Source organism: Lygodium microphyllum, chromosome 13 (genome assembly GCF_053477565.2).
Source record: "Lygodium microphyllum isolate KBCC chromosome 13, Lygodium_microphyllum_v1.1.10, whole genome shotgun sequence".
NCBI classification, from domain to species: domain Eukaryota; kingdom Viridiplantae; phylum Streptophyta; class Polypodiopsida; order Schizaeales; family Lygodiaceae; genus Lygodium; species Lygodium microphyllum.
Window position 1 is genome coordinate 57,888,199 of NC_141147.1, and position 13,968 is coordinate 57,902,166.

General features: G+C 39.7%; 1 protein-coding gene across 1 annotated transcript in view; it reads left to right on the plus strand.

The window, feature by feature from the left end:
- LOC148026657 (syntaxin-32-like) overlaps positions 1-13,763 on the plus strand; it is a 62,355-nt gene extending 48,592 nt beyond the window's left edge. The window contains exons 4-5 of the mRNA XM_087691131.1: positions 13,202-13,399; positions 13,502-13,763. Coding sequence (XP_087547257.1) covers positions 13,202-13,399; positions 13,502-13,661 — 358 coding nt within the window. The 3' untranslated portion in view covers positions 13,662-13,763. The remainder of the gene's footprint in view (positions 1-13,201; positions 13,400-13,501) is intronic.
- The last annotated feature ends 205 nt before the right edge of the window (positions 13,764-13,968 follow it).

Here is a 13,968-nt window from a genome sequence, read left to right on the forward strand (position 1 = left end):
CATGGTTAAGTAAATGTTGCACATGTGAGCTGTAATTGGGATTAGAGTAAAATTTACGAGCCCAGGACCCGAGAAAATCACGAGATGTCAAAGGCAAAAGTTGCTATAAGTTAAGCCACACAAGTATTTGGTGGTATCTGGTGCTAGTTGTTGGTCTAAGTCATTCATTTGGCCATAAGTATCAGTTGGTGATACTAGAGAAGTGATATTTAATGGTACCTAACGCCAATTTGATGGTCAAAGATGACGCAGAGACACTCAGGAATGAAAGTTGCTTAGCCAAGTTAATTCTTGGCCAATCAGATTATTTTTCAGGGCATTGAAATAATTATTATATTAATTTTCAGTATTTAATATTTAATTATGGCTAATGTTGGAAAAACCATTTGGGAAGGTTGCCACTTGTCAAAAATGCCCATGCAAGATTGAAAAACGTCTTTAGAGGCTGGAGAGACATTTTTAATGTATTCAACCTGCAAGAGAGAGGGAGGAGATGTTGTTGGTCTGATTTGCAGCTATTGGAGGACCTTTTGAGATAGCCAAGGGTAGGAGAAGACCAATCAACAGCAAGTAATAGCATCTACAAGCCTTTGAGACATGGCAACAGCAGTAAATGACTGATTTTCCAGCTTGTTGCCTATTGGACAGTTCCTTGCAATCTGACCCTCCTGTTTACAAATAAAACATTTATTTTCAGCCATTAATTCCCTACGTTGTGCCAACATTTTCGAGCCCTTTCTTTGTTGTTTTGGCCTCTTTTCAGGTTGATTTTCAGATCTGTTCATTTTCTCAGCCTTAAACAACTTTTTATTCGGCTTCTCCCCACTCTCTAGGAAGCCTGAATCCTTCCCATGCAGCAAAGCATCAGCTGTAGTAGCAGTCTCTATAAGTTGAGACATGCTAGGCACAGTGGATTTAATGCAAAAATCCCTGATTCCTTTGGGCAGCCCATAAACATATTTTTCCACTTGCTCATGAAGGGGTACAGGGCGATAAGAAGTAATTGGTAGCAATGCATCCCAAAACTACTTATTATATTGCTCCAAATTCTTACATTCCTTAGCATCCAACTTATTCCAAGCTGTCATGGTGTCTACCTCAAAGGTACTTGTCAACCAATTCGATGCAAACATTTGCTTGAATTGTAGCTACGTTGACGGTGCTCTACCTTGCATCAAAAGAGTGGACCACCACTGTAATGCATTCCCTTTTAAGAAAGCGACTGCCTTTCGAATCTTTGAGGACTTCGTGAAGTTTCCCCCTGAATAGGCTGCATTAAACTACTGAGTGAAAGTCAAAGCTTTGAGCCTATCTTGTACACCGTTGAAGGACTCAAACTTCACTCCTTTTCCACCCTCATCATAGTCTTTTATTGCCCCTTTGGGTGTCAAGTTGTCATACACTGGCTGCTGCAAAAAGGGTGCATTTGCTGAATTTACATCAAAACCAATACCAAACGGAGCATTTGTATGATCAACATTCATTCCTTGAGCCCTGTAAGCATTCGGGGGTGCAGATGCAGTACCAAACATACTACTTTGGAAATGGCAGCCCCAGATACAACAGGGACAGATTCACCTTTCAACTTTTCAAATGCTGAAATTTCCACAACTGTCTATGTAAATGGCATATCCTTCTTTTGCAAGGCATGCAATGTAGATGCAGTTTCGACAAACTTGTGTACATACTTCCTGTAGTAAGAACATAAACCTAAGAAGCTGTGGATCTCATGCATATTCCTCAAAGGTGGCCATGATCGTATTGCTTCAACCTTTGCAAGGTCCATGCGAATACCATCAGCTGATACAATATGCCCCAAAAAGTGGATTTCATGCAAGAAGAATTCACTTTTCTTGTCAATGATAACCAGCCTATGGTCACATAGCTCATTGAACACAATGTCCAAGTGTTTTCTATGCTCTGTCTCGTTCTTTGAATAGACAATCGTGTCATCAAAGAAAGTGTCCACAAATCCTCTATGTGGCTTGAAGATACAATCCATCATCCGATTAAAAGTGGCAGAAGCATTTGTAAGTCCAAAAGGCATAACAAGAAACTCATACAATCTAAAAGATGTCCTAAAAGCTGTCTTAGACATATCTTCTGGTCTAATGCGTATTTGATGATACCCACTTTTCAAATCTATACGGATAAATATGGCTACCCCTTGCAATCTATCCATAACATCATCGATCCGAGGAATCGGAAAGCGATTCTTTATTGTGATCTTGTCCAAAGCACGATAATCAATGCACGTACGCCATGAACCATCCTTTTTCTGCACCAAAAGTACTAGAGAACAGAAAGGAGATGAGTTGGGCGGAAGGAGATGTTGCTGGTCTGATATGCAGCCATTGGAGGACCTTTTGAGGCAGCCAGCTATAGGAGAAGACCAATCAACTGTAGGTGACAGTATCTACAAGCTGTTGAGATAGGGCAGCAGTAGTAAATGACTGATTTTCTTCAGTTCTTTGCATCTACAAGCTATTGTGGCAAGGCAACCGCTGCATTTGACTGATTTTCAGTCATTCTTCACGACAAAACTCTGAATTTTCTATCTCTACAGTTTTCTCTCTCATCTCCCAGTCATTTTATAGCCTTGCTGTGAAGATCTCAACATTTGGACCCTTGGAGGATGAGAAATTGCAAATTTCTTTTCTGTAAACGCTAATTTACAACAAAAATTAGGGTTTAGCAGCAAGCCTTGGAAGTGTGCCAGAAATTGGAAGCTCCAAGACTTGGATTCAACAGGGTTGAAGGTGAATTTCAGCTAAATTCAAGTGGAGAACTAGCCATCCATTGAATTTGGGGCATTTCCATCGTCTATGAAGTGGGTGAACGCCAATTAAGTGCCCGAATCAAGGGGTAAAATAGATTGAAGACTTGCTGGTCAGTTTGGATAGCAAGGGGAGTTTGGATTGCGAAGGGGATTGGGAGAATCCCATTGTAAGTCAACTTTTTCTTCAATAAAGCTAAAGAAATACTGAAAGGGGCGCCAATTTTGGGTTCAATCTAGTGTGCATTGTCCAAGATTAGTAGGTAAATTTGTATTTTCAGATTTGCATTATTTGTTTTTTGTTGTAATTAAGTTGTAATCAGGGATTTACCACACATCCACAGAAGGAAGGTAGGTTACATCAGCCTATCTTTTTCACTTCTCTTGAAGGATTGGCTGATTGGTCTGCTAGTGGCTCGTCTATTGCACACTACGCATCCATTCCTAGGTTATCCATTGCATCTTCTAGGATCCTTTTCCTACCTTGCCATACACGATGATGGTCACACACTTAGTCTCTCCCTTTTTAGACTTCTGTTGTATACTTACATACTCATTGCATTGCACTTAGCTTTGCTTTATTTTATTTTCAGATTTATTTTCTAGAGTATCTCACTACTCACCTGTGTGCTTGTAGATTTTGATTCCTTTTGCAAGGTTTTGCATTTTTGTGAAGGGCTCATATACAGACTTGCACTAGTCCTTGCTAAGTTGGAGATAGGAGATGTGTGCTATTCCTTTCACGATTTCATCTTCTTAGAGTTTTATTCTTCTACTAGCATGGAGGCTTCTCCTCCCGCGACGGATTGTGTAGCATCTCTTGATGCTATCATAGCGGTGTTTTCTCTTCTTGCTCTTTTAGTCGGAATGCTTCATCATTTTCATCCACATGGTTCTTAGCGCCACTCGAAGGCTGATATTATCAAGCTCCTCTTCCTTCTTTGGCATCGATATCTAGGTTGAGAGGGGGTTCCTACCCTTTTTGGTATTCTATAGGTTTTGACACTAGTCTTCGACCGACGACATTGGCCCTTACCTCCTTCTTATAACTTCTCTTATGCATTGCATGATTTCATCATCTTTGTACTAGGGCGCTTAAGCAAGTGAACACTTTTTCCACGAGAGGCATTGTCTAAGTGGCACCTGCTGCATAAACGTTCTTCAACAAGTGACATACTATGTATCCCATGGTGCAGAATTGGGCGGATCCTAAGTTGTTTCCACCTGTGGATTTATACCACTATCCTTCATCACATGGTACTTTATCACCTTTCCCTCATCATCGACATCCTTGAGTGGTTGGATAAGCTTGTATTATTTGTGTTGGGTGTATCATTCCTATTCCTGTATTCTGAATCATTGTTACTTAATTGGCCGCCACCCCTAAAATTAACTTTTCAACCTTCCCCTCTCTCCCCCACAAAAAAAAAAGAAAGTTCAATGTGGTTCCATTTGCCTTTGTAGGGCTTGGTAGGCCACTGGGCATTCGATGAGAACCCTTTTTTTGATGCCTTGTCCTTTATGGGGTGACTATTTGGACTCCCTTGGTAAGATAACCATCGTCTATGTAGTTTTGGTAGGGGACTTGGCAGCCGACGTGCACCCTTTTGTTCGATGCTTTGGCTACTTTGGGATGGGATGCCTTGGGGTAAACATTGTTGGCCTTCGCTTTTAGGTTGAGTTTTGGATATGAGAGGGGGTGTTGAGCTAAAACACGCCTTACAACTTATTAGCATCTTTAAACAATCCCAAAACATGCTTAATCAATGGAAAACACAAATTTGGTGCGCAATTCAAGAGAGTTTCAGTTGTCCCTCCAAACCCTAAATTTTTGGGGTACCCTTTAACATCTATAAATGGATATGCTGCTCACCATTCAGCCTTATTCTTTCAGTGTAGATTTCAGCCATTAGCCTTCACCTATGTGGTGGTCTACCTTTAACGACTGCTGTCACTTCTCCATTAGCGCTTGCAGTGTTAGGCACCTTCCTTCCTGGCTGTTGCCCACTGTTGGTTTACTCTTTCCTATTATGTTTGGAATCTTCTGCTATCGCCAGTACACAGTTTGCCTACTCCAGCTTGCATTTGGGCGTTCCTCCACTAGGCTACAGTTGGCAATGATCTCCCACACCCTTTGGCGACCTGCTGCTTGCGTTTCGCCTTCACCACTCTAGGTGGCAACTGGCAACGCTTCTTGTCCAAGCATCTCCTACTCAACTACGTTTGCACCCTTTTGGTATCGCCACATTTCTCTTCCATCTTCCGTCATTGTTGCCAACATCTCTAGCATCTATCGGGATTTGTGTTTGATAGTCTTCCTCTCTCCGATACTCTAACTGGTGGTCACAACACTTGGGATCCATCTCAGGCGAAGGTCACAACACTTGGGATCTATCTCAGGTAAAGGTCACTCTTTGACACTACATTGCTTTGCTCGTGGACATTCTGTGCACTCTTACATTCATTTACAACATTCACTCACTTTAGAGTTTCTTTGCTTTGTGTTTGTTTTTTTGTTTGCGTTTTCCGTTTAGGGTCGCATCTCTACTTGAGTCTTTGTGTTTCAGTCTTGGTCATACATGTTGTGTTTCCTCAGTGCAAACCCTAGCATACCTTCACAAAGTGGTAGTGAAACCAACCTTTCTTCTTGGAATGGGTGGTGATAACTTGATTTAAGAGTTAATTACAGCAATAAATAAATGCACATAAAATGAAATACACACTTTACCATAACATTCTTGGACAGTAGACACCCTGTTGGCCCCAAAATTGTTGCCCCTTGCAGTATTTCTTTAGCTTTCATTCAATTGGAAGGAGTACAACTCGAGATTCTTCAATCTCCTCCTGCTAACCAATTGCTCTTGCTGTCATAAATGACCAGAAAGCCTTTTGGGTCATTTGCCCCTTGATTCACCCAAGACTTCTTCTCCAATTTGACCCTTGGCTAGCCAAATGCTGCCCCAAATCAATTCGGGATGGGCTGGCTCCTGAAATCCCTTGATAATCTTCAATTATCAGCTGCTGATTTCAGTTCCTTGAGCCTTCAATCTCTAGCACAAATCCCAAGGTGGCTGCTAAACCCTAATTTTTGCTGTAAATTAGGGTTTACTGCAGAAATTACAGATCAGCCCACCAAAAATGGCTGAGATCTCCTCCGAATGGCTGAGAATGGCTGAGCATAGGTCGAAGGAGATTAGAGAATGCTGTAGAGAGAGAAAATTCTGAGATTTGTCGCGAAGAACTGATCAAAATCAGCTGTTGCCCCGCTGTACCAGCCCCAAATGGATGCACCAACAATAATAGGAGCATCAGAGACTGTGATCTTCAGGAGAAAGTGCATCAGCAGCAATTGCTAGCTTCCCAAGGTCAAGAATATGCAATCTCCATCACCAAAATGGTCTCCAATGGCTGGGAAATGGCCCCAAAAGTTGGCAGCAACAGTCCAACACCTCTTCCCAATAGCTCCAAAATGAAAAAACGAGATTTCCCTCTCCCTTCAGCCCTATTTAGCCTTTTCCCCACTTGCATGGAAAAGTTTTGCCAAGTGGCAGCTTTCTTAACCCATATTCAACAATTTCGAGCCATTCAATTAATTTTCAGAATTAATTAATTCTGAAAATTAATTCAGCCCTTAATCCATGCTGAGAAAATTGACCTTGCCCATCCAAAAATTAATTGGCTAGGCCATTTGCAACCCAAAGTGGTCCCATGCATTAATTGACCCTTGGACAAGCATTAATCCATTAATTAATGCCTAGTCCCTAGTGTCACCACTGACACTTAATGGCCAATTAATGGTCCTAGGGGCAAATTGACACCAAAATTCACCTAGAATCTAATAAGTGTAACTTGTTACAACTTTTGCATTTGACACCCATCTTTTTCATAGGGTTCTTCGGCCTTTAACTGTGAAAAAATAGCTTGCACCTCACATGTGCAACACATGTGCTTCTTTTAATTGCACATTTGATTAATCCTTTAATCAAATGTCAATTAAACATAAGCAAAGCATCAAATTTTCACGTCCTCGTGACAGGTAGTCTCTTAATGTATTTTTTTTTTGGCAAATTTTAGTTAAATTAAATTAATTTTTAAAATATTAATTTGAAAATTTATTTAATTATTAATTTTGGCTCAAAAAAATAAATTTACTAACCACCAAGTAAATTGGCTAGGCCAATTAGGTAAAAAACTAACATTAGGTACCACCTAGTACTTGCCAAGGATAACTTATTCCAACTTTTGGCTTGAACACCCATTGACTTCTTAGGATTTTTGGCTCGTCATTGTGAAATAACTAACTTGCACATTGCATGTGTATGCCATGTTTGCATATTTGATTCACACTTAATCAAATGCTAAGCAAAGCATTAAAATTTCATGTCCTTGTGACACGCACTCAATCTTGGGAGATGACTCCAATTCGACCAAGTGACATAGGCACACTTAAAACTCGACCTTGGGGAGTAACTCTTGTGCTAGTCAAGAGTGGTGTAGTAAATGATATCAAATGAGAAAAATACCTTAGCTGAAAGAAAAGAAAAACGGATACCAAGATAAGAAAAGGAATGCTCGATCTTGGGAGAGAAGATTCTGTCTGAAACCAACCTTCCTTTCTCGGATAGGGTGGTAAATAACATGATTAAGTACTATTTACAGCAATTAACAAATTCTCAAAACTAAAATGCACACTTTACCATATAATCTTGGACAATGGACACCTTGTTGGCCCCAAAATTGACGCCCCTTTAGTATTTATTTAACTTAATTGAAGAAGAGGTCTCTTTCGGTATTTCAACTTCCCTTGCTGTCCAAAATGACCGGCAAGTGTTCAATTTGATTTGCCCCTTGATTTGGGCAGTCAATTGGCCTTCATCCGCTTTGATGGAGATGGAAAATGCCCCAAATTCATTTGATTTGCTTATCTCTTCACTTGAATTTGACTAAAAACCAGCTTTAGCCTTGTTGAATCCAAGTCTTGAAGCTTCCAATTTTTGGCATGCTTTCCTAGGCTGCTGCCAAACCCTAATTTCTGCTTCAGATTAGGGTTTATAGCAGAGAAATTTGAAATTTCTCAGTCTCTGGTGATCTCAATGCTATAATCTTCGGAGAAAGGTTGTAGGAAGGGTGGGAGATGAGAGAGAATACTGAGGAGAGAGAAAATTCGGACTTTCTTCGCAAAGAACTAAAGAAAATATGTCATTTAGTGTTGTGCCTTGTCTCAACAACTTCTAGATGTAAAGGACTGAAGAAAATCAGGCATTTACTGTTGCTGCCCTATCTCAACAGCGTGTAGATGCTGTCACTTGTTGTTGATTGGTCTCCTCTTGCCCCTAGCTGTCTCAAAAGGTCCTCAAATGGCTGCAAATTAGACCAGCAACATCTCCTTCCTCTCTCTTGCAAGCTAAAATACACTAAAATGCCTCTCTCCAGTCTCTAAAGACGTTTTTCAGTCTTGTATGGGCATTTTTGACAAGTGGTAGCCTTTCCAAATGGTTTTTTTAGAATTATTCATAATTAAATATTAATTTTCAGTCTTTAAATACTGAAAGTTAATCTAATAATTATTTCGGTGCCTTGAAAAATAATTTGACTTACCAATAATTAAATTGGCTAGGCAACTTCCATTCTTGAGTGTCTTTGTGCCATCTTTGACCATCAGATTGGCATTAGGTACCATTAAATGCCACTTCTTTAGTGTCACCATATGACACTTATGGCTAAATGAGTGACCTAGGCCAACAATTGGCACCAGATACCACCAAGTACCTATGCGGCATAACTTACAGTAACTTTTGCCTTTGACATCCCATGATTTCCTCAGGTCTCGGGCTCGTAAATTTACTCTAACCCTAGTTACACCTCACATATGTAATATTTACTAAACCATGTGATTAAAAATTAATCCATATGTTAAGTAAGGTTTCAAAAATACATGTCCTCATGATACTCACTATCTCCATGTTGATGAAGACAATATTTAACAAGGCAAGAACCAAAATATCAAAAGTTTAACCTAGTTAGGACTAGTGCATGCCTATAATGCTAGACTTGAATTGATATATAATACCCAACATTAAAGGATTATTTAAAAAAACTTTCATACCAGATGTTTATTATTGAGATGCTTTGGATATTGTGCTAAAGTTAAAACTTAAAATTGAGTGTAGAATGAAGCAAAAATAATTGAAAAAGTGACTAACTATGCAATGGAAGGCTTGACAAAAATATGAAAGTATGACTAAGCCTATGGTAGGCTAAAATAAATGGATTAGCCTAAGGTGCCTAAGAATGACGTTGGACTTCTAAGAAACTGGCTCAATGGGAGGTAATGACTAAACCGGGTAGATATGCCATAATACACTTTGAGGGGGAGATTCAAAATCCATTACACCAGTGGCTAGCTACTAAGAAACATGCATGCCAGGGGTTGGAGAAATTGTGTTACCTCCTTGGGGAGACTCTTTCTCAATCACCTTGGAGTGGTACTATCACTTCGGAAAGGGGCCGAGATTGGTTTAAGAATTGGAATTGGATTTGGCTTTGGTATGGTAGAATACCCGTAGTTGTGAATGGTATGATTTTAGGTGTGGATTTAATACCCTTAGCCTTTGAGTGACAATTGTCATCTACATGGTCTGACTTTTGGCCAAAGGTACAAAACCTATTCTTTTTAGGCAAGTAATGCTAGAAGGGCCTTTGAGATGTTTTGACTTGATCACTTCCTTTTGCCTTCAATGGAGAAGATTGATCTTTGATAGTAGATCATAGTTCGTATTTGGGATCAATTGGGGAAGATGGGATTGGGTCTAAATGTGTAGGTGGGTAACTTATTAGCATAAGAAGAGGATCCATGTTTTTGAGGAACTAGGGAGGGTGGTGAAAATTGGCCTTTGGAAATAATCTAAAGTACAGTGATCATAGAATCACTCGCCCGTTTGAAATAAATCAGTAAATAAATAGAACACTTGATGAAGAGGAGAGCTAGAATAACCTTGCATGGTAGATAATATACATAAACCAACTCTCTCTCAATAATGGTGATTCCCATATGCTTTGCTCTTAAATAAGCATAGACTTATCTCTAGCGCAGTGTCCTTAATTGCTCTCACCAATCTTGACCAAATGCACAACAGATTTGTCCATTCACACTCTAACAAGTGTAATGCATAAGAATACATGCTGTCTGTAGTCCAATGACTTGTAAAAGTGACATCATGCTATTCGTAGTCCAATGACTTGTGAAAATGACATTTAAGTTGAAAGCTAGTCTCACACTATTGCACACTGTAAACAATATATAAGAGCACACAAATATTAGTTTCAAACTGATGTAATCTATTGTATGAGACCTTAGCCCTGTTCATGCATCAATCTCAGTGTTTCACCCTTACCTTTGCATACCTAATTCATCATCAAATTGAGTAAATTTAGACTTACACTTCAGATTTTAGTTGCTACCATTGCAAATTGGCATTCAATTCACGACCAAAGACAAAGGCAAATTGCGTTGATCCCTATAATATACATTCCATTCGATAGTGCATTGCATTCCGGTAAATTTGCCATAGATTTCCCATGATAGAATGGCAATGTTTCAACAATTTCATACACATCACAACTGATCCAAAGGTGCACAATGATCTTGTTATCTTCGAGGTTGGCGTCCAACCATTTGTAGAGTGTGCAAAAATGCATACGAACACTCATGCTAATGAAATCCTAAAGACGACAGCCAACACTTGAGCCCCAATTTTATGGAGCATTTGCCTAGAAAATTCTCCTACATCTATGCAATCCCACATTCTTCTCCTCACAAATAGAGGGATTTCTCATGGTGAAATGTGAGAAAATCACTGTCTGTGGCAAAGCTGTCCAAAAAGCACACTAGGCTTGAGATCCTAGGGGAGAAGAGAGGATTTTAGGCCAATGTGTTGCAATAACTTCTTGTGGTGAGAATTAGGCAAAAGAAAAAGACAGCATGTCTTGTTGTAATTGGAGTTATAGAGACACCCAATGGATTCCCAATGCCACGAGAAGAGAAGTTTTGCTATTGTCCCGAATCCATACACGCTGTCAACCCATGTTCCATGGCTGAAAACTGCAATTTCTGCAGCAAAGAAGAGAAGAATGGCTGTCTCCAAACTTGTGCTTCTTAAAGAGAGAGAAGAAAGCCCCAAAGAGCCAAGATCAAGTTTTTGAATGAATAATCAGCTATTTCTTAATCCAATCTCATTTTTCATTAATGGTTAATCAATGATTCGGTAAGTAAGCTACTCACTAGACCAAATCTTAAGCACAAGGCCTACTTTATAACTTACGTGAGGTGCTTATTAGGCAAAATTTTCAAATGATTGGTAAACCTAAGGTGCAAACTTTCAATTAATGAAAGTTTTGCATTGCACCTTGTTTCTTTTGCTCTATCATTGAGTCACATCATTTGTACTCTTGTCCATTGTATGCTTCGTTGTCAAATCCTTCAATTTTGGTGCAATGGTCACCATGCCAAGAGCCATGGCTACCATAATTAGAGTCCATTTTAATTAAATTTATTGGTATGCAGGTTTTGCTTTCTTGTCTGGTACTTACACATGCTAGGTTTTGTAATTTGGTTAAGAACTAAGAGAGATAGGGGGGAGGGAAGAAAGGAGGGGAGAAAATGGCAGTTTGTATCATAGAGGATGTGCGATTACGGTGCAACTGCTATAAGGTGCTTTGCATCTATGCTACAGTACTGGGGAAGGTGGGGAGGGCAGTATCTGCAACTGATACGTGGTTTTCTTGCATTTTTGAGCCTGAGCTATGTAATTAACTGGGATCGAAACTGCTGCAGATCTCTATAAACTCCTACAGTCATTCTCTGTCTGATCAGCATATTTGTTTTTGCTCATGGATGGTCAATCACCTACATGGCTAGAGAAATGAACTTGAACTGTAATTACGGTGACTCGTGTAGTCTCTTTCTGTCACTCAATGACAAGCAAAGTAACAAACACCAATGATGCAGAAAATGAGTGTTCATTGATCTCCTCTAAAGAGAGCAAACATGGAATACCACTCGAGGTGTGTCAGTGTAACAAAATAGGGGTGCCCAATGACTAAAATAGGCATACTTAAATGGAGCTGGACACTTCTCAATAGGCTGCATGGACAGGTTGACGGAGGCAGCTGGGCAGGCAGGTGGGGAGGGAGGGAGTGTATGTGGTGTGTGCATCAACATATGTGATTATTCTGTGACTGCTATAAGCGGCCTCATGACTCTGCTGATCAGTACTGGTGAAAGTGTAAGGACCACACCTGCAACTGTATGTGGTTCTTGAATTTTGAGTCTTGATTATGCATTCAAATTTGACCCAAATTGATGCAGATTAATGTAAGGATTCACAATCTGTCATTTTCTGTCTGAGCTGTTCATAATTTTTTGCTCACAGATATTCAGCGACCTACTTGACTGCAGAAATGAACTTTAAACTGTAATTGCTGTGACTTCTGTAGTCTCTCTCTCTCTCTCTCTCTCTCTCTCTCTCTCAATGAACACAATGGAAAGGGAAGAAAAAACAAGGGATCCTACTCAAGGTTTGTCAGTGTGCCAAAAATAGGTACGCCCAAGGTCTAAATAGCTGTGCTAATGCGTTTACTTGGATCGGTGGAGACCCACTTATGTTTAAGCTCGTACTGTGTAAAATTTTCTTTTGGGCTAAGATTTTAATAGTGAAAACAAGACAACACTCAAGATCTCTAGCCCAATTAGGTTGTAACAAGGCCCAACTTCTATTGTTTCAAGTATTGGAGCTAACTCATGGTGACCCTAGCTGTTGTCTACCGCAACTCTAGTTCTCTCTCTATTTCTGCCTAATTTGTGGCATGATACTTGTGAGACCTTGGGCACATCTTCTTTTGCAGTACGTTACATGGCTCGAGGGCTAGGGACTGCACTTGATGTCCCAAATATTGGAAACTCAATCAAGAAGAAAGTTTTGAATATACACGAATCGTGTGCTGTAGCTCGAGAGATTTGATTATATCTAAAGGAATGACTTTGCCTTGTTGAATATACCATCTCTGCCCCTTGAACCTGAACCTGTAAGCAATGCCAGTGGTGTATGGGATTGCAAACTAGAGGCAGAGTCATGGTCAGATTATGTTGAAAATGGAAGAATGTGGAACTAGAAGTGGAATGTGTAGTAGTTTACAGAAACAAGAACATCACATCAGCCTGTGCGATGCACAACTACCATCTATTCTTGGTATTGTATTTTAAAGTCAAGAACTACTGTGGCAATTTATTGCGTAGAATTTGGTTTATTCTGTAGGTGGCTTTTCTTACTTCACGAGAACACATTTGATTAATATTGTCACTGAAGTAGATGATCAGAGCTAAGTACAGAGTGAACATTAGAAATAAACATTGATGCAAATGTGCAGGCTTGGTAATCATGAGGAGAGTACAACGGCTTTTACTCCGCAGCAAGTTGCACAACAGCAGATGGTTCCACTACAAGATAGTTATATGCAAAGTAGGGCGGAAGCACTACAAAATGTCGAATCTACGATCACAGAATTGGGCAACATTTTTACGCAGCTTGCAACAATGGTTGCTCAGCAGGGAGAAATGGCTATCAGGTATATCCTAGCAGCACCTCTTTTGTTACACCATAGTGATTAGATTATGTAATCAGACAGCAGGTTTTAACTGTGGTAACATTGTCCGACTTAATTGTACAGGATTGATGAGAATATTGATGAGACATTGACCAATGTGGAGGGAGCTCAGGGGGCGTTGTTAAAATACTTGAATAACATCTCTTCCAATCGATGGCTTATCATAAAGATTTTTCTTGTCTTAATTGTGTTTCTGTTGATATTTGTTGTTTTTGTAGCCTAACTTACGAGGACTGTCTTTTACAGTACATCATCCTTTCTGTAGTCCAACTCTCAAATATGCACAGTCAAAAATAACAGTTTTGGCAGCACCAATTTTTTCTCTCATCTTATGTTAATGCTGTACAGTTATGCCCAAGTAAGATTGTCAAGTTTTAACCATTTATGCATGTCATGAAAACATCAAGCTGTATAGTGTTTCTATAAGCATCCTGGTGAGGACGAATGCTTCCATAAATGATCCTGCTTCCCGTACATTCTTATGCATGAGAATTTGTGATCCCCTTTATAATATGTATGCGACTTATCTG